Genomic DNA, 20,416 nt, shown 5'->3' on the forward strand with positions numbered 1-20,416 from the left:
CCACCGGATGCTCTTCACTCTCGGGAACTGGACCACATTCCCACGCTCCCTCACTGGCACACCGCAGCGTGGCCGGGTCTCTTCCAGGTTTTGTACTTAGTTACAGTCTTGCTGCTTCTGTAAAGCCATCCTCAAATACTTGCCATGTTAGTCAAAACAACGTGGACAGGTCATTTCATTTTGCCAACCCTCAGTTTCTGCATCTGCAGAAAGGGAATATTATCTGTCTCTCTCAGGGTTTTGTAAGGATTAAGTAATAAACATGTACATATTTATATTATATCATAATAAAGCATTTAGCATTACTGGCTTTGTCACATAGAAGATACTAGCTAGATAATGATCCCCTCCATCTGCTTTTCTGTCACTTTCAATTTTCCTGAACACGTAGTTCTTACCTATATCTATGTATGACTATTTTATATATATATATATATGATGGCGATGGACAGGGAGGCCTGGCGTGCTGTGATTCATGGGGTCGCAAAGAGTCAGACACGACTGAGCGACTGATCTGATCTGATCTGATATATGACTGTTGTATATATATATATATTCAGTTCACAATTTTCATTTGCTCTTCTTTACAACTTTGATTTCTTTGCTGCATTTTATGATGGCTGCTTTAAAATCATCAAATAATTCTAACATCTCTGTCATCTCAGTGTTGGTATCTATCAACTATCCTCAAGGTCTTCCTTATTCTTGGTTTGATGACTGATTTTCAACTGAGACTTGGACGTTCTGGGGCATGATGTTGGGAGATTCTGGTTCTTATTTTAATCTCTGGTTGGAACTGGACTCCTCTGATGGCGGTTTGGCAGTGTCAGGCAGCAAAAGTTCGTTATCTTTCTGGATGTTATCAAACTCTTCTTCCAGAACTCACTCTTGGGTCAGTAACAAGACGTCAGGGCACAGGAGAAGCACACAGCTGCTCTCGTCAGGTGATATGGCATCGTTCGGGCTTCTGCTCTACTTGTCAAGGCCGAGCGATGGCGGGGTGGCTGCCCGTTGTGCTCTGAGACCTTCTCTGATTTGGGCTACCGGGAAGACTGTGGCCACGACCAGGGGGAGTTCCACCCATCACCTTCAGAATGCCCCCTCCCCATGCCGAAGCTGACCTCAGGGAAAGGACAACCTGCTTTACAGAAGGATAGCAAACCCATTGGAAACATATCCATCTTATTTTTAAACTGTATTTTATTTTTCAGTTTATTTTTATTTATTTGGTGAAAACAGGGCTTCCCAGGTGGCGCTAGTTGTAAGTTTATATGGGCATCTGACCCCCCGTTGCCTAGGAAGTCAGGAGTGATGGATTGGCAGAGAATTCTCTTATGAAAGTACACCAGGCAGCCAAAGTATACAACAAGACTCCACCACTCTCTCAACCTGTGACCATGAGCAAATAACCTTTCCTGACCTGTTACTTCACATGTGAAATGACATCATGTGTGTGTCCTAAAGCTGATTTGCAAGAGTGTCCTTCTTGGTACCAGTCACTATAGCTGGTAAAAGCACAGAAATGGGAACTTCGAACCTTACCAAACCAAACCACAAATATACTTGCTATAATATAGCCATTACACATACTTTTCAAAAGGAATGTCTAAGTAGCCAGCCTTTATATTCCAAGGCATTCTTAGATATTGATGGGCTATTTGTGTAATTTTCTGCCCCCATTTTTCCCAATTGACTTGATTTTAGATTAACTAGAAAATGAATCAGACACTTTCAAAGAAGGGGAACCTTAAAACAATCAACAAATATGTTTAATCTAAAAGATAGGATAAGGACTAAGATTGCTGAGATGAAGTTTCCCTGTGCGGCTGTCATTCGTGGTCTTCGCTGCTGCCCTGACATATAAGTGAGATTCTTCCAGGAGTCTCCGGCCACCTGTGCCTGCCTTTAGCCTCCTCTGCTATTCCATGCTTGCATTGCACAATCCTAGTCCCCAGTGGGCAAGTCATAGATCGTACCCCCAGCCTTTGCCTAGGATTCACCTCTCCCACGTAGTATCTGTGCTTCCCACACGCCATCCTAGATGGCTTAGCATGCAGAGATACAGAAGCAGTCACTTGGCTGCCTTCATTTGGCAGCTTTCCTGCATCTCCAGCATCTTTATAACAACATTGTGCAGCGGCTCAGCCGTGTGACCCGGATGTCCTGTGCTCTGCTCCCTGGGACAGCCACTTCCTGAATACCCACCATGCGCCAGGAGACAGATGAGGTCTTTATATTAACGGTCTCCTTTAGTTCTCACGAAAACTCTGTCAGGCACCTATCCATTTTACAAATGAGAAAACCAAGGCTTAAAGAGTTTAGGATTTGGCTCCAAATCATATACCTCATAACTGGGACAACTAGGGTTTTCATCCAGAGCTTTCTGCTTCCACAGCTTCCAGTCTGCCTCCATCTCCCCCTACTTCTCCCATATCTCACTGTTTCCAGACCCTGGAGGGGAGAGGGTGTTGCCCTGAGGAAATGCCTCCACCGTGGTAGCAAGCACATGACCTGTGCTGTTTCTCCTGTCAGAACCCATGTTCCACATGTGTCCAACGTGGAAAGCATGGATCTGACCAGCCACACTGGCTCAGGCTCCCCACGGGGACCAGGGCAGTAATGGTGGCCCGGGGGCTCTGGGGTTTTGCCACTGAAGGAAGGTGTCAAGGACAATGAGTTCAGAGCCAGCCTCTATGACGTGAAACGGCCAGCCTGACGATCTGGGGGCTCTTCCCAAGAAGGACAACGCTTCAGCTGTCCAGAGAACAAGCTGGTGAGGCTTAGATACAAGGGTCTTCAAGAAACAACAGATTCTAATGGGACTTCCCTGGTTGTCCAGTGGCTAAAACGCCACACTCCCAATGCAGGGGGCCTGTGTTCAATCCCTGGTCAGGGAACTAGACTGCACAGGCCACAGCTAACAGTTCACATGCTGCAATTAAAGATCCTCCACATCGCAACGGAGACTGAAGATTTCGAGTATGGAAACCAAGACCCGGCATAACCAAAGAAAACAAACAAACAAATATATATATATATATATATATATATATATATATATATAAAGAAAAAACGTTCTCTGAGGGAGGGCCACTTGCTCTGTGGATTCTCTTCTCGCACAGGCCTTCCTGCTTCTCTGGCCCACATCTTAAGCCACCAAACACAGTTCAATCCCTTCAAAGAGCAACAATGCTGAGACGCTCAGTCGTGTCTGACTCTTTGCGACCCCATGGACTGTAGCCCGCCAGGCTCCTCCGTCCATGGGATTCTCCAGGCAAGAATATTGGAATGGGTCGCCATTTCCTTCTCCAGGGGATCTTCCCAACCCAAGGAGTGAACATCTGGCATCTTCTGCATTGGCCGGTGGATTCTTTTCCACTAGCACCACCTGGGAGGCTCCAGGAGCGCATGCTGTGAAGCAGCTCAGCCTCTGCACCACAACTAATGAGCCTGTGCTCTAGAGCCACGGCCCAGGAGCTGCAACTTCCGAGCCGAGGGGCCGCAACTAACGCAGCTGGCACACCAGAGAGCCTGCGCTCCGTAACAAGAGAAGCCGCTGCAACGCAGAGCCCGCACACCGCGATAAAGAGTGGCCCCGGCTCCCTGCAACAACGGAAAGCCCACACAGCAGTGAGGACCCAGCCCAGCCGAAAATAAATCAAAAGAGAAGAGTTCACTCCCTCTATAGACAAACATTCTCTAAGGAGTCAGGGTGGTAGGCCTGTAACAGCTAATTTGCCACCTGAGCCCCAAATGCCAGGTTGGTGATCAACATAAAGAGAGACATACGTGAAGCCTTTACATGGGGTGTAATTGAACTGTGTGCTTCTAGCTCTGTCAACTTACCTAGAAAAGGGGACCTAGGAAAGGGGAGCACTGCTCCTGTTTCTAATGACCACTAGCCAGGTCCTCTAGGCGGGACCAGACCTTAGCTTTTCAGTCCCCAGAACATACATTCTCATGGTTGTTGTAGCCAAATTTCATTAGCATGGAATGAAATTCTGTGGTTCCATTAAATAATCATGACTTCAGCTTAATATTTTCCCTAAATCAATGTAAATCATATTTATGCTGATTACTTCTTCATCTGATAAAAATATTCAGCATTGTCTGAAATGTTAGAATCTTAAATCGCCTTCCTTACCAAACAACAACAAAAGTGCCTTTGTTTAGCCCAACTAGAGAGTTTATTTAGATGAGAGACAAATTTACCTTCATAGTGTTCTTCCTATTGCAATGTTTCTCGACCAAAGAGTACACAATTCCATTATTTTCTAAGTGCTATTGACAAAGCCCATTTCAGAGAAGGAGTGGGACTCTGCTGATGTGACGACCTCCTTACCTCTAAAATGTTAACATCAAGTGAGTTTGGCAGAGTATGTATAAATATGATTATTACTGTGTGTTCTTAGAAATAAAAAGCAATTTCTTTATAACTCTGGTATTTTCTACAACCAAGTCTGCTTAATCATCATTACCTAAATCAAGAACGCTGAGACAGAGGTATCAACTTTAACCACTTAATAAGAACTTCTGACATTTATTCACACTGCTACTGATTCATAAGAGGAAAAGTTTAAAAAGAAGACAAGTGCATATAGCCTTCCCTTTAGAATACAGGAAACCATATAAAAGTATTGGCAATGGAATTAAAGTAACCACAAGGCCGCCCTTGGTAGCATTTTCTACAAAGACATTTACATGAAACGAGAAAGAATATTAAATTAGGTGGTTAAAATAAAACTTCACTATTAGCTTCACACGTTTCCATACATGAGATTATGGCATTTAAATCAGCTGACAGTTCAGCCTTGTAAGTACAGACACAAAGAAATGTGAACATACCCAAGAAGGAATAATTTTCATTCAGATGAATTTTGTTTTTTCAAGAAGCGGAAGCTCCACAAACTGCTGGAACTAAATATACGGCAAGAGTCCAAAGTTATTATGCAGAAATTCTGAGTCCGTGAGTCCTGGAATTTTGAATTTCATCAACCAAATGATTTCAGAAGCAATCTGGGAGGACGTCTAGTTAAGATGTAAAAAGATTCAAGAGAACTTAGCTCTCATGGTAACAACCATAAGTTGAACCCAACATTTAATCAAAGATTTCTGAGACGCTGTTCAACATCCTTCCAACTCAACTGCTGATAAGATCAAAAGACAGTATGGGAATGTGGTGGGGGTTGAGCTAGGCACAGTGACCTCAGTCTAATTAAAGCAGTTTCTGCTCAACTTGACTCTAGGTGGAATCCTAGGGATCAGTCTCCCACCCTAATCACTAGACAAAGGAAAAGGAAATACACAAGAGAACATAAAATCTATTATACATCATGTCTGGAATATGATAAAAAGGTATAAGATCTGCAAAGAAGCTGGAAAATACAATCCTAAATAGAAATATCAGTACCATCTTTCTAGATTCCATATACATGCATTAATATACAATATTTGTTTTTCTCTTTCTGACTGATTTCATTCTGTAAAATAGGTTCCATCTCATTATAAATGACTCAAATGTGTTCTTTTTTTATGGCTGAGTAATATTTTCAGGGCAGCAATGGAGACACAGACATGGAGAACAGACTGTGGACACAGTGGGGGAAGCAGAGGGGGGACGAGTGGAGAGAGTAGCCCTGAAACATATACATTATCATATGCAAAAGAGAAAGGCAGTGGGAATTTGCTCTATGAGTAGGGAGCTCAAACCCAGTGCTCTGTAACAACCTAGAGGGGTGGGATGGAGCGGGAGGCGGGAGGGAAGCTCAAGAGGGAGGGGACGTATATATACCTATGACTGATTCATGCTAATGTGTGGCAGAAAGCGACAGAACATTGTAAAGCAATTATCTTCCAACTAAAAATAAACAAATTAAGATGTATATAAAATTTTATATATATATAAAACCCCAAATCCAGAGAAAGCACAATTGGTAAAAGCAGACCAGTTATTTGAATTAGCAAACAGTTATTATACGTACTTGGGCTTCTCAGGTGGCACTAGAAGTATAGAACCTACCTACCGGCCCGTGCAGGAAACGTAAGAAGCGTGGATTTGATCCCTGGGTCAGTAAGATCCCCTGGAGTATGAAATGACAACCCACTCCAGTATCCTTGCCTGGGAAATCCCTGGACAGAGTAGCCTGGTGGGCTACAGTCCATGGAGTCACAAAAGAGTCAGACATGACTGAGCAAGTAAACAACAACAACCAATTCCTACTGGATTATCACAAAACAAACACACTCATGTAGCCATACCTAGATTAAGAAAGAGAAAACTATACTCCAAGAGGCCTTGCCTAAAGTCAACCCGACTCGAGCTGCCTGTGGTTTCTCACACTGTCTCAGCAGCAGCCAGTGTGGTGAGCAGAATTAATACCTGGCGGTCTGAGGCATTAATCTGTGATGTGAATGACCAGCTGTCCAGGGAAGGAGGAGCCTGAGGGATTTCAGCGTTCTGTAGACCGACGGGTGCTGACAAGTGAGTCCTGTCCCGTCTCTGTCCGTCAAAATGGGGACATCCATACTAGCTGGCTTTGTGTGGTTTACTGAGTACCAAGGGCTTTGACTTATCCAGAGGAAAGAAGAAGTGGAACAAGACTCAGCAGTATCTAGTTTCTAAAATTAAAGGAAAAGGGCAATCTCCCATCAAACAAAGAAAAATTACACATGTTATTTTGCTAGAAGTATTGATTTCTAGCTAGACTATTAATTTCCACCAAAGTGGATACACTGGGCATCATTTCTATTTCCAGGTCAGTAATTCATTTAAATTTTGTTATTATGAAATCATAATAAAACCCACCTTGTCCTTAAGTGTGACTCGGGTCTTCCCCATCTGCTTGACTCAATTGAATTCTACCTTCAGGAAGGTCTTTTTAAAATGTAACACAGCTACTCTTAGGAACAGATCTCACCAATAGGAAACTCTCACTGTGCATGCAGGAGTGAGGGGATGACCTCAAAGACTCATGGAGAAGGACACTCCAATTAGCCAGTACTTCAGGCATCTCTCCAAGGAGCCCAGGATAATGCAACTGCCAGAAAAACTCAGAGGCTGGAGCTCAGCAAAACAAGTTACTCTCTCCTGTGGTTATAACAAGTCATCCTTCAGTGAGTGAAAGAGAATGAGCATGGCTCACCCAGATATACAAAGCAGTACTGTGAGGCATAGCACGAGGGTCAACCAGATGGCTGCCATGCAGAAGCCAGGTTGCAGAGGTGGTGACTTCAGGGTCTGTTTTACTGGCCACACTGAAGAAATACATTCCACTTGTATTTTCTTAACCTCTGTTGAATGGCCTGCATTGATAGGTTCAACAGTGTATTTTATGCCACTGAAGAGGTAAAGGGAAGGAGGAAGGAAAAGAGAGTTTTCTCCTTGTCTTAGTGCACTCTGTTAAGACTGATATGTTTTTTATCTGTTTAGTTTGAGAGTTTTGGGCTCTGGAAATAGAAGCTAGACCAGGATACATCAATATTTTGAAACTTGTCATCTCCTGGAGGTGAATCAGTGGTCTTACAGTGGTAAAAGGGAAGTTAAAGCCAGTTCTGGGGGTATTTTCAAACCAAAGTAGATTTTTAAATTGATGCAACTGCATTCCCTGTAAAACCACTCCATTGTGATATCATTTCAGTGACACCCTGGCTTCTTGACCAAGGATCCACCATCAGGAGCCGTGCCTCCCCACTCTGATGGAATGGGTATTTGTGGCTTCTCTTCATACCAGCTTCTCCACTCAGCCTGGAGGACACAGCCAAGTGTTCTCAAAACCTCATCACTGACTTGTAGCCAAGTCAGATAGACCTTACTAGGTGGGTGGAATGGGGATGGGGGAACCAGAGATCTTTTCCCAAGTTCCTTACAAAAAAAAAAACCAGAGAGAGAGAGAGTCTGTAGGTAGTAGGTGAAGCCAAGGGACAGAGAAAGTCTTCGTCCCTTTCCCAATCCAATGAATGTTTGCAATACCCTTTGCCTAAAATCTCAGTTCATGTTGCATTTGGTTCCAGTATCTGAACATCTGTTAAGCTGCCTTGATCCAGGTGTTTGGAGAAACGGAAATAGAAGGATAGGAAATCTGCACAGCCATTTATAAAAGAAACAGTTAATGCAGCATGGAAGACAGCCAACACTGTTCGTAGGAAGAGAAGGGCACGTGCACCATTTCTAAGCCTCAGGGGTATGAGCACAGGGTACCTGTTCTTGAAGTAAACATTTTGGGAGAAGGGTTAATATCCCAATACTATCTTTCCATCTTGGAACTCTCCTCCAAGTTTTTCTTCCTGTTTTGTTTCTTTCACTCCAAGTCTTTACGGCACAGGGCAATGACGGCATTTATATTTTGCACATAGTTCGAAATAGTAAATAAGGATCATCCACCCTCTAAATTCGAAGGAGCCAAGTGACGTCCTACTCTGGGGTGTGGTATCTGCCACTCTGCACATTCTTACTCCAAACCCATTTCCTAAGAATAAATTGATGTGTTAGTGGCTTCATGAACTCAGAGCTACTTCATCAACTCAGAGCGACTTGAATCTGTCAGTCAACAGGCTTGAATGTTTTTCCTCCTTAATAATTCAACTGGGAAGCCCAGTAAAGAACTGGCCTGCCAATGCAGGAGCCTGGAGGTACGTGGGTTTGATTCCTGGGTTGGGAAGATCCCCTGGAAATATTCCCAACCCACTCCATATTCTTGCCTGGGACAATGCCATGGATAGAGAAGCCTGGCAGGCTATAGTCCAGGGGTCACAAAGAGTTGGACGTGACTGAAGTGACTGAACACGTGTGCATGCAACTATTTGATGGACTAAACTGAGCCTAAGACCCAAATCTTAATGGTTGTTTCAGCCTTGAGAAAATATAGCAGAAGAGCCAAGATCACTTTCCATCAACAGGCTCCCCCTGCCTCCCTTGCTGTGGTTGAGTCTCCCAGCAGTTCTCATTCCAGGAGGAAAAGAAAGATTCCTTTTACTGGGGTAGACTAAGGCTGTTAAGTGCTGGGTCCACCCCTGTGTCACTTGCTGTTGAGGGTACAAAACATGACTTGGGCTGGTGCTGGTGAATCTGGGTTTCACCCTAACACACCAAAATGCAAACGATCAGTCTAGAGGCATGAGAGAAGGACTCAGGTGGGAAGAGGGGCCACTCACACACTGCTCTAACAGAAACAGGGCACTTAGGAAGAAAATGGTTGGGCAGGACTCAAGCCAGCCATCAAGGCAACATCTGGATGGGCAGGACTCAAGCCGGCTGTCAAGGCAACATCTGGGTGAAGGCGTAACAGCTGTGGGTACCATGTGAGCAAATGTTGTGGAGATGTCATGACTGCTTGGCTGTGGTCATGATTAGTATTTATTTTCTCTCTTCCTGAATGAGTTTTGGGTTTTTAACTGGGCTCCCCTTACAGGCAGCCTCCTGTGCCCTCTGGGAGGTGGAGAGGAGTGCCCCTCCTCGTTGCTGTGCTGAGTTACACAGCCCCCCCTTCACTTCCCTGAAGGCCCCTTAAAACCCCCATTCTCGCATGGTTCCATGATCTGGGCTCAGGGCAGGAAGCAGAACCTGATTCAACATTTTTCTAAGTATTATTTTCACCATGTTGAATAGGGTCTTTTTTGATCTGCAAGCCACAGCTGGGCTGTGGTTCTCTCGACCCACATAGACTGAAAAGCTTCCTCCCACGAGGATTTCCGAGTGAGAGCTGACCACACGTCCATGTACATGCTTCTCTGAACATCAGCAAGAGCCACTGTTTCCAAACCGGTGGGCTTGGACAGAGTAAGACTGCTGTGCCTGGGAGTTTAGGGAGCAAACACTCCAAAGAGAAAAACGAGCCAGCTCGAAAACTTAGTTTTCTTTAAGGGCTGGTATAAAATAAGGTGGAGGGCTCAAAGCCAAATATTCCTTTCCATTAAAATGCATCATTTTACAGAGTGAAGGAAGTCAGAAAGAGAAAAATAAATATTGCATATTAATGCATATATATGGAATCACTGCAGATGGTGACTGTAGCCATGAAATTAAGATGCTTACTCCTTGGAAGGAAAGTTATGACCAACCTAGATAGCATATTGGGAAGCAGAGACATTACTTTGCCAACAAAGGTCCGTCTAGTCAAGGCTATGGTTTTTCCAGTGGTCATGTATGGATGTGAGAGTTGGACTGTGAAGAAAGCTGAGCGCCAAAGAATTGATGCTTTTGAACTGTGGTGTTGGAGAAGACTCTTGAGAGTTCCTTGGACTGCAAGGAGATCCAACCAGTCCATTCTGAAGGAGATCAGCCCTGGGATTTCTTTGGAAGGAATGATGCTAAAGCTGAAACTCCAGTACTTTGGCCACCTCACGCGAAGAGTTGACTCACTGGAAAAGACTCTGATGCTGGGAGGGATTGGGGGCAGGAGGAGAAGGGGACGACAGAGGATGAGATGGCTGGATGGCATCACTGACTCGATGGACGTGAGTCTGAGTGAACTCCGGGAGTTGGTGATGGACAGGGAGGCCTGGCGTGCTGCGATTCATGGGGTCGCAAAGAGTCGGACATGACTGAGCGACTGAACTAAACTGATGGAATCTAGAAAGATGGTACTGATGAACCTTTTTGCGGGGCAGCAATGCTCAGTGGTAAAGAAACTGCCTGCCAAGCAGGAGACCCAGGTTCGATCCCTGGGTAAGGAAGATCCCCTAAAGAAGTATATGGAAACCCACTCCAGGATTCTTGCCTGGGAAATCCCATGGACAGAGGGACCTGGCCGGCTACAATCCACGGGGTTGCAAAGAGTCGGAACGACTTAGCAACTAAACAACAACAGTGGAGATGCAGACATAGAAAACAGACTTGTGGACACACAGGGAAAGGAGAGGGTGGGACGAGTGGAGAGAGCAGGGTGAGAACATACGCGCGGCCGCATGTAAAACGGACAGCCGGGGGGAGCTTGCGCAAAGAGCGCAGGCTGGGGCTCTGCGACCATCCAGAGGGGCGGGACTGGGCGGGAGGCGGGAGGCAGGTTCAGGCGGGAGGGGTCACGTGTGCCTGTGGCTCAGTCATGTTGCTGTACGGCAGAAACCAACACAATACTGTAAAACAATGATCTTTCCATTAAAAATGCTTTTAAAATTTAAAAATTAATAATGAAAAGAAGACACAGACGCCTGTATTTAGGAAAACATACACACAAAACTCCGTCATTTTATAAAGCTGAAGTTTTTGTCTCGTTTCATCTGTTTTTAAGCAACATGAAGTTGGTTTTAGTGGAGATACACGATTGGTAACTTATTTTGAAAGATTTTCCCTCCTGAAAATGAGAGTCAGCTGATAGTTCCCCCTTAATGCTGATAATTATCTAAAGCAAAATTAGTACAAACATCAAGGTTAATGAAAACTGAAATGGGATAAGGCCCAGACACTATGTTTTCCAAGAACAAAGCACATGATTGTTCCAGACACATAAGTACTTAATGGCAAGTACAGAGCTCTTTTCTTGAGGGCCTTGTTATGATGGAGCCCTGGGGGGTTCCATTCCAAAGCCCTCATAGACCGCCTTTGAGCCAAGGTCCCTCAGTGAGGCACAAAGGTGGAACCGCCCCATTCTACAGTTCAGGCCTGGGGACGCTAGAACAGCAGGAAACCCGAGTCTAGAAGCCTCGCCCTCCCCTCTCACCACCCCAGTCACAAACCAGCCTCAGTTTCCCCATCCCTGCAGTGGACTAGCAACCATTCACACGAAAGCGTGTGAACAGGGGATTACACTGGCCCCTGAGAGTGGACCAACTCTGCTAACACTGACGCTGCAGACAAAAGAGAGCAGGAACTTATCACAGCCAGGAAAGGCTTGGGAGATTGGCTTCATTTTTTTTTGAAATAAATAATTTTTATTGGAGTACAGTGCTCCTGCTCAGTCACTTCAGTCGTGTCCAGCTCTTTGCAACCCCATGGACTGTAGCCCAGGTGGCACCAGGGGTAAAGAATCTGCCTGCCAATGAAGGAGACACAAGAGACTCAGGTTCGATCCCTGGATCAGGAAGCTCCCCTGGAGAAGGAAATGGCAACCCACTCCAGTATCCTTGCCTGGGAAATTCCATGGACTGAGAAGCCTGATGTGATATAGTCCATGGGGTCCCAAAAGAGTCAGGCAGGACTTAGCGACTAAACAACAAGAATTAACTAACGCAGACTTTATTCAGATTTATCAGTTTTTCTATGAACGTCCTTTTCCTGTCCTAGGACGCCATCCAGGTGCCGCACTGCACTCAGTCACCACGGCTCCTTCTTCGTCTGGCTGCGGATGCTTTCTCAGTCCCTCCTTGTTTTTCACCGACTGGCAGTTTGAAGAGTACCAGTCTGGTACTGTGTGGACCATCCCTCAGTTTGGATTTGTGTGACATGTTTTTTCATGATTGGACTGGGGCTGTGGGTTCTTGGAAGAGAGAAGTGCTCTTCTCATCACATTGTATCAGAGGTCCACATCACCAACATGACTTATTACTGATGATATTAACCCTAATCATGTGGTTAACATGGGATCTACGGATTTCTCCACTGTAAAGAAGCTCTTTTCCATTTCCAAACTTGATTCTTTAAAATAGAAGGAAGTTTCTAAGTCCACCTCATTATCAAGGGAAGGAAAATGAAACTCCTGAAGGGGCCATTATCATTTGGAGCAATGGCACCCCACTCCAGTACTCTTGCCTGGAATATCCCATGGATGGAGTAGCCTGGTAGGCTGCAATCCATGGGGTCGCTAAGAGTCAGGCACGACTGAGTGACTTCACTTTCACTTTTCACTTTCATGCATTGGAGAAGGAAATGGCAACCCACTCCAGTATTCTTGCCTGGAGAATCCCAGGGACAGAGGAGCCTAGTGGGCTGCCGTCTATGGGGTTGCACAGAGCCGGACACGACTGAAGCAGCAGCAGCAGCAGCAAGGAAGACTTAGGGCTTCCCTGGTGGCTCAGAGGGTAAAGAGTCTGCCTGCAATGCAGGAGACCAAGGTTTGATCCCTGGGTTGGGAAGATCCCCTGGAGAAGGGAATGGAGACCCACTCCAGTTCTTGCCTGGAGAATCCCATGGACAGAGGAGCCTGGCGGGCTACAGTCCATGAGGCCACAAAGAGTCAGACATGACTGAGTGACTAACACTTTTACTTTATCTCTTTTTATCCCATTTATATTATTTGTTTAACTATTTGCTTACATGATTACTGGCTTGTGTTTAGTTACTTTATACTTTGAGTTATAATTCAAAACTACACTATCTATTTTCTTGCTCTAAGTGTTCCACCTTTGGCCCCTGGGAGCTCTTTCAGTAGGCTCTTTCCCACATCCCTTGGACATAACCCCACGTTTTTCTATTGCTTGAGACTTCAGTTAAACTGGACTTCAGTTAATCTGTCCTAAGTACTCCTACTTTTGTGATTTTGCTCACTTCCCCAACCCCAGGCATCACTACGAATAAAGCTAGTGGAGGTGATGGAATTCCAGCTGAGCTATTTCAAATCCTAAAAGATGATGCTATTAAAGTGCTTTACTCAATATGCCAGCAAATTTGGAAAACTCAGCAGTGGCCATAGGACTGGAAACGCTCAGTTTTCATTCCAATCCCAAAGAAAGGCAATGCCAAAGAATGTTTAAACTACCGCACAGTTGCACTCAGCTCACATGCTAGCAAAGTAACGCTCAAAAGTCTCCAAGCTAGGCTTCAACAGTACCTGAACTGAGAACTTCCAGATGTTCAAGCTGGATTTAGAAAAGGCAGAGGAACCAGAGATTAAATTGCCAATAGCCATTGGATCATAGAAAAAGCAAGAGAATTCCAGAAAAACATCTACTTCTGCTTCATTGACTATCCTTTGACTGTGTGGATCACAAAAAAACTGTGGGAAATTCTTCAAGAGATGGGAATACCAGACCACCTTACCTGCCTCCCGAGAAATCTGTGCACAGGTCAAGAAGCAACAGTTAGAACCGGACATGGAACAATGGACTGGTTCCAAATTGGGAAAGGAGTATGTCAAGGCTGTATATTGTCACCTTGCTTATTCAACTTACATGCAGAGTACATCATGCAAAATGCCAGGTTGGATGAAGCCCAAGCTGGAATCAAGATTGCTGGGAGAAATATCAATAACCTCAGATATGTAGATGACACCAGCTTTATGGCAGAAAGCGAAGAGGACCTAAAGAGCCTCTTGATGAAAGTGAAAGAGGAGAGTGAAAAAGCTGGCTTAAAATTCAACATTCCAAAAATGAAGATCATGGCATCTGGGCCCATCCCTTCATGGCAAATAGATGGGGAAACAATGGAAACAGTGACAGACTTTATTTTCTTTGGCTCCAAATCACTACAGATGGTGATTGAAGCCATGAAGTTAAAAGACACTTACTTCTTGGAAGAAAAGCTATGACAAACCTAGATAGCATATTAAAAAGCAGAGACATTACTTTGCCGACAAAGATCCATCTAATCAAACCTATGGTTTTTCCAGTAATCATGTATGGATGTGAGAGTTGGACCATAAAGAAGGTTGAGCACTGTAAAACTAATGCTTTTGAACTGTGGTGTTGGAGAAGACTCTTGAGAGTCCCTTGGACTGCAAGATCAAATCAGTCCATCCTAAAGGAAATCAATCCTGAATATTCATTGGAAGGACTGATGTTGAAGCTGAAGCTCAATACTTTGGCCACCTGATGCAAAGAGCTGACTCATTGGAAAAGACCCTGATGCTGGGAAAGATTGAAGGCGGGAGGAGAAGGGGACAACAGAGGATGAGATGGTTGGATGGCATCATGGACTCAATGGGCTTGAGATTGAGCAATCTCCGAGAGTTGGTGGTGGACAGGGAAGCCTGGCATGCTGCAATCCATGGGGTTGCAGAGTCGGACATGACTGAGCAACTTGAGCAACAACAACAACCCCATCTGAAGGTTCACTTGCATTTCTTCCTCATTTGAATCTCTTCCTCCACTGTGAATTTTCCCCTCTTCAAGGTTGAGCAAAGAACACCATTAATTCCTAGTGTTAGTCTCTCAGTCATGTCTGGCTCTTTGCAACCCCATGGTCTGTAGCCCACCAGGCTCCTCTGTCCATGGAATTCTCCAGGCAAGAATACTGGAGTGGGTTACCATTCCCTTCTCCAGGGGATCTTCCCAACCCCAGGGATCAAACCCGGGTCTTCTGTATTGCAGGCAGATTCTTTATACTGTCTGAGCCACCAGGAAAGCCCATTAACTCCTAAGTGTCCACTGAACTCTGAAATTATTCTTGTGGTCAAGTTCATTAAAGAGCTCCATTTTCTTGTGTTATGTGTGTTAATAAAGGCAGTTTTGTGTCCCCAGCTATAATAGGCTCCCTTGAATACAGAGACTGACAATATACTTGTGTGCATTTTTCAGCATCTAACAGGGGGCCTGGAAGAAAGGGGAAATCCAGAAAATGCTTCTGGATGATTATGCTCGTCTGATGGTCCTTTTCTAGAGCGGCATCTTGGTGATGATTCGCTGGATCCATCTTCATTTCCAGGCGCTCTGCGGTTGTCGTACTGAATTCCAATTGCAACTACCGACAAAATACCACCAGGCCTTTTTTCCAAATATAAAGAATGACTTAATAGGCTTTGGTAAGAAGTAAGAAAACGAAAATTATTTAATACCTCTTTTTAATCTTTTTACAACACTTTTGATTCCCTCCTACCCGTTACACATTAGAAGTTCACCCAACGGGGGGAGGGAGGCTCAAGAAAGAGGAGACATATGTACACTTCCAGCCGATTCATGTTGTTGTTCAGTAGAAATGAATACAACATTGTAAAGCGATTATCCTCCAATTAAAAAATTTTTTAGAAAGACAAAACCGTGAATCACTTGTCACTTAAACTCTGAAGTGTAATATGATTACGGTAGGCAATGAAAACACATATATGAAATCCCAGAGGCATAAACACTCACAAGTAGAAACCACCAACAAAAGACTGGCAGGAATGTTTTCTAAAAAAGCAAAGAGCTGACAACTGAGGTATGAAGGGCTTCTTCTGCACCCCGGGGCGATTCTTACCTGACGCCTAATCCTCATGCTGGTCATGGGAGTCAAATATTTATGTTCCAGGTACCAGGCTCGCTCCTGGAACACGAGCTTGGTTCCATATAGCAGACAAAACTAAGGGTTGTGGGGAGAGGAAAGAAATGGAAGAACATGTTAGAAATTGCAGAATCTAAGGAAGTGAATGAGAAATAACATAATACACTTCCTAAAATCATAAAAGCTAATACATACTCAATGTAAAATGGTCACATTTAAAAATTTTTTATTTTCTATGGGATATAATTAACATTGATGTGTTAGTTACAGATATATAGCAAAGTGATTCAGTTATGCCTGTACAAATATCCATTCTTTTTCAAACTCTTTTCCTATTTATGCTCTTACAGAATACTAAGTTGAGTTCCCTGTGCTATACAGTAGGTCCTTGTTGGTTATCTATTTTAAAGATAGCAGTGTGTACCTGTCCATCCCAAACTCCCCCTCTGTCCCTCCCACCCAATGCTTTCTCCATAGTAACCATAAATTCATTCTCTAAGTCTGAAAATGGTCACGTTCTGGACATGCAGTTTATGTTTTATGATTTAAAACCACTCTATGGAGATATTTAAAGCATAGATAAAATTATAAAAAAATAATGTAACCAATTTCCATGTCTCCATCCTCCCAGTTCAACAAATATAAATTCACAGCCAGTCTTGTTTCATCTGTAATCTCTAATTCTTTCCTATCTCAGGTTATTTAGAAACAAGTGTTAGCCAGTCAGTTGTGTCCAACTCTGATCCCATGAACTGTACCCTCTCTCCATGGAATTCTCCAGGCAAGGATACTGGAGTGGGTAGCCATTCCCTTCTCTAGGTTTAGAAGCAAGGTCCACTCATAACATATTTTTAAAGATAAATGTAATATATCTGTTTGCTCTTTTCTTGATCCCTGAAAGAATACTCTAAACACACATTCTGAATAATATCATCTTGATATTTTCCATTGAACATGCTGTTTGATTCGACCTTCATAAAAATAGCATTCCTCATTTGCATTTTATTTCAATATGTTTTTTCTATCATGTTTCTGACACTTCACACAGACCTCCTTCATGATATCAGTGGCATCCAGCAATAATAGATGAGTTTTACTTTATCAGCAAGTAATTATTTTATTTTACTTGGCCACACCATGCAGCATGTAGGATCTTCCCCAACCAGGGATCAAACCTGTGCCCCCTGCCCTGGGTGCACAGAGTCAACCAATGGACCACACGGAAGTTCCAGCAAGTAACTTTTGAATTAACTATTCTTTTAACTTTTCACATTTAATAATTCCAAAATTATACAAAAGTAGAGTGGGGGCAGGAAGAGAAGGGGACGACAGAGGATGAGATGGTTGGATGGCATCACCAACTTGATGGACATGGGTTTGGGTGGACTCCGGGAGTTGGTGATGGACGGGGAGGCCTGGTGTGCTGCGGTTCACGGGGTCGCAAAGAGTCGGACATGACTGAGCGACTGAACTGAACTGCACTGAGAGACAATGGTATAAAGTACCTCCACGTTCATGTCCTCCAGCTCTAATAGTGATCCACTCATGGCCAGTCTTGTTTTATCTCTACCCACATCTGTTTCCCACTTGCTGTATTACTGTGAAGTTCAGCTGTTACTAGCTCTAGGTTGGGAGGGAAGAGAGCAGGGAGGGACTGCTGGATCCTGGAAGAGAGAACTCTGTATTCAGGGGCACCTTCAGAGGAGCCGTGACCTTCATCAAGGAACACGGAAACCCCAAGGTGATCTCACAAGAAGGCAGGCAAGGGGCAGGGATATTCCACCTTATTCTTCTCCCTGTCTCTGATCTCTAGGTGGGGCTTGCTGTTCTCAGAACCTAACTGGATCCAGAGGTCAAGAATTCCCCTGATGTAAGTTCAGTTCAGTCACTCAGTTGTATCTGACTCTTTGGGACCCCATGGACTGCAGCATGCCAGGCTTCCCTGTCCACCACCAACTCTCGGAGATTGCTCAAACTCAAGTCCATGGAGTTGGTGATGTCATCCAACCATCTCATCCTCTGTTGTCCCCTTCTCCTCCCACCTTCAATCTTTCCCAGTATCAGGGTCTTTTCCAATGAGTCAGCTCTTTGTATCAGGTGGCCAAAGTATGGAGCTTCAGCTTCAACATCAGTCCTTCCAATGAATATTCAGGATTGATTTCCTTTAGGATGGACTGATTTGATCTCCTTGCAGTCCAAGGGACTCTCAAGAGTCTTCTCCAACACCACAGTTCAAAAGCATTAGTTTTACAGTGCTCAACCTTCTTTATGGTCCAACTCTCACATCCATACATGATTACTGGAAAAACCGTAGGTTTGATTAGATGGACCTTTGTTGGCAAAGTGATGTCTCTGCTTTTTAATATGCTATCTAGGTTTGTCATAGCTTTTCTTCCAAGAAGTAAGTGTCTTTTAACTTCATGGCTTCAATCACCATCTGTAGTGATTTGGAGCCAAAGAAAATAAAGTCTGTCACTGTTTCCATTGTTTCCCCATCTATTTGCCATGAAGGGATGGGCCCAGATGCCATGATCTTCATTTTGGAATGTTGAATTTTAAGCCAGCTTTTTCACTCTTCTCTTTCACTTTCATCAAGAGGCTCTTTAGGTCCTCTTCGCTTTCTGCCATAAAGCTGGTGTCATCTACATATCTGAGGTTATTGATATTTCTCCCAGTAATCTTGATTCCAGCTTGGGGTTCATCCAACCTGGCATTTTGCATGATGTACTCTGCATATAAGTTGAATAAGCAAGGTGACAATATACAGCCTTGACATACTCCTTTCCCAATTTGGAACCAGTCCATTGTTCCATGTCCGGTTCTAACTGTTGCTTCCTGACCTGTGCACAGATTTCTCGGGAGGCAGGTAAGGTGGTCTGGTATTCCCATCTCTTGAAGAATTTCCCACAGTTTTTTTGTGATCCACACAGTCAAAGGATAGTCAATGAAGCAGAAGTAGATGTTTTTCTGGAATTCTCTTGCTTTTTCTATGATCCAGTGGATATTGGCAATTTAATCTCTGGTTCCTCTGCCTTTTCTAAATCCATCTTGAACATCTGGAAGTTCTCAGTTCAGGTACTGTTGAAGCCTAGCTTGGAGACTTTTGAGCGTTACTTTGCTAGCATGTGAGCTGAGTGCAACTGTGCGGTAGTTTAAACATTCTTTGGCATTGCCTTTCTTTGGGATTGGAATGAAAACTGAGCTTTTCCAGTCCTATGGCCACTGCTGAGTTTTCCAAATTTGCTGGCATATTGAGTAAAGCACTTTAATAGCATCATCTTTTAGGATTTGAAATAGCTCAGCTGGAATTCCATCACCTCCACTAGCTTTATTCGTAGTGACGCCTGGGGTTGGGGAAGTGAGCAAAATCATAAAAGTAGGAGTACTTAGGACAGATTAACTGAAGTCCAGTTTAACTGAAGTCTCAAGCAATAGAAAAACGTGGGGTTATGTCCAAGGGATGTGGGAAAGAGCCTACTGAAAGAGCTCCCAGGGGCCAAAGGTGGAACACTTAGAGCAAGAAAATAGATAGTGTAGTTTTGAATTATAACCCAAACTATAAAGTAACTAAACACAAGCCAGTAATCATGTAAGCAAACAGTTAAACAAATAATATAAATGGGATAAAAGAGATAAAGTAAAAGTGTTAGTCACTCAGTCATGTCTGACTCTTTGTGGCCTCATGGACTGTAGCCCGCCAGGCTCCTCTGTCCATGGGATTCTCCAGGCAAGAACTGGAGTGGGTCTCCATTCCCTTCTCCAGGGGATCTTCCCAACCCAGGGATCAAACCTTTGTTCATAGTGATGCTTCTTAAGGCCCACTTGACTTTGCACTCCAGGATTCCTGGCTCCAGGTGTGATACAAGTTATGTAGATCAATTTTCTCAGCCCAGAGTAGGGTTGAGAAGGGTGGAGAATAAGAGATGGAGAGGAAGATGGAGGATGTCTGGCATATGTTCCATCCCTAATGACCCCCACAGGTGGTCATCCAGCCTTAGTCCAGTCCTATCTCAAGTTCAAGACCACTTGGAGCCCCTCACAGACCCCGACTTCTGGCACTATTCCCAGACCCCATCCTAGACTGCCACCTTTAAAAAAAAAAAAGTCATTGATGTATAGTTGATTTACAATGTTGTGTTACTTTTTGCAGCATAGAAAAGTGATTCAGTTTTATATGAAATGAATTGATCTAATGAATTGTGTTAATCACTTAGTTATGTCCGACTCTTTGTGACCCCATGGACTGTAGCCTGCGAGCCTCCTCTATGGGATTCTCCAGGACAAGAACACTGGAGTGGGTTGCCATTCCCTTCTCCATGGGATCTTTCCAACCCAGAGTTTGAACTCATG

General features: G+C 44.1%; 1 protein-coding gene across 1 annotated transcript in view; it reads right to left on the bottom strand.

Annotated features, from left to right (window-relative positions):
* Positions 1–20,416, bottom strand: part of ACOXL (acyl-CoA oxidase like) — a 335,830-nt gene that overhangs the window by 8,470 nt on the left and 306,944 nt on the right. Inside the window, exon 17 of the mRNA XM_055539295.1 lies at positions 16,043–16,144. Coding sequence (XP_055395270.1) covers positions 16,043–16,144 — 102 coding nt within the window. The remainder of the gene's footprint in view (positions 1–16,042; positions 16,145–20,416) is intronic.

The sequence above is a fragment of the Bubalus kerabau genome, chromosome 11 (genome assembly GCF_029407905.1).
Source record: "Bubalus kerabau isolate K-KA32 ecotype Philippines breed swamp buffalo chromosome 11, PCC_UOA_SB_1v2, whole genome shotgun sequence".
Taxonomy (NCBI): domain Eukaryota; kingdom Metazoa; phylum Chordata; class Mammalia; order Artiodactyla; family Bovidae; genus Bubalus; species Bubalus kerabau.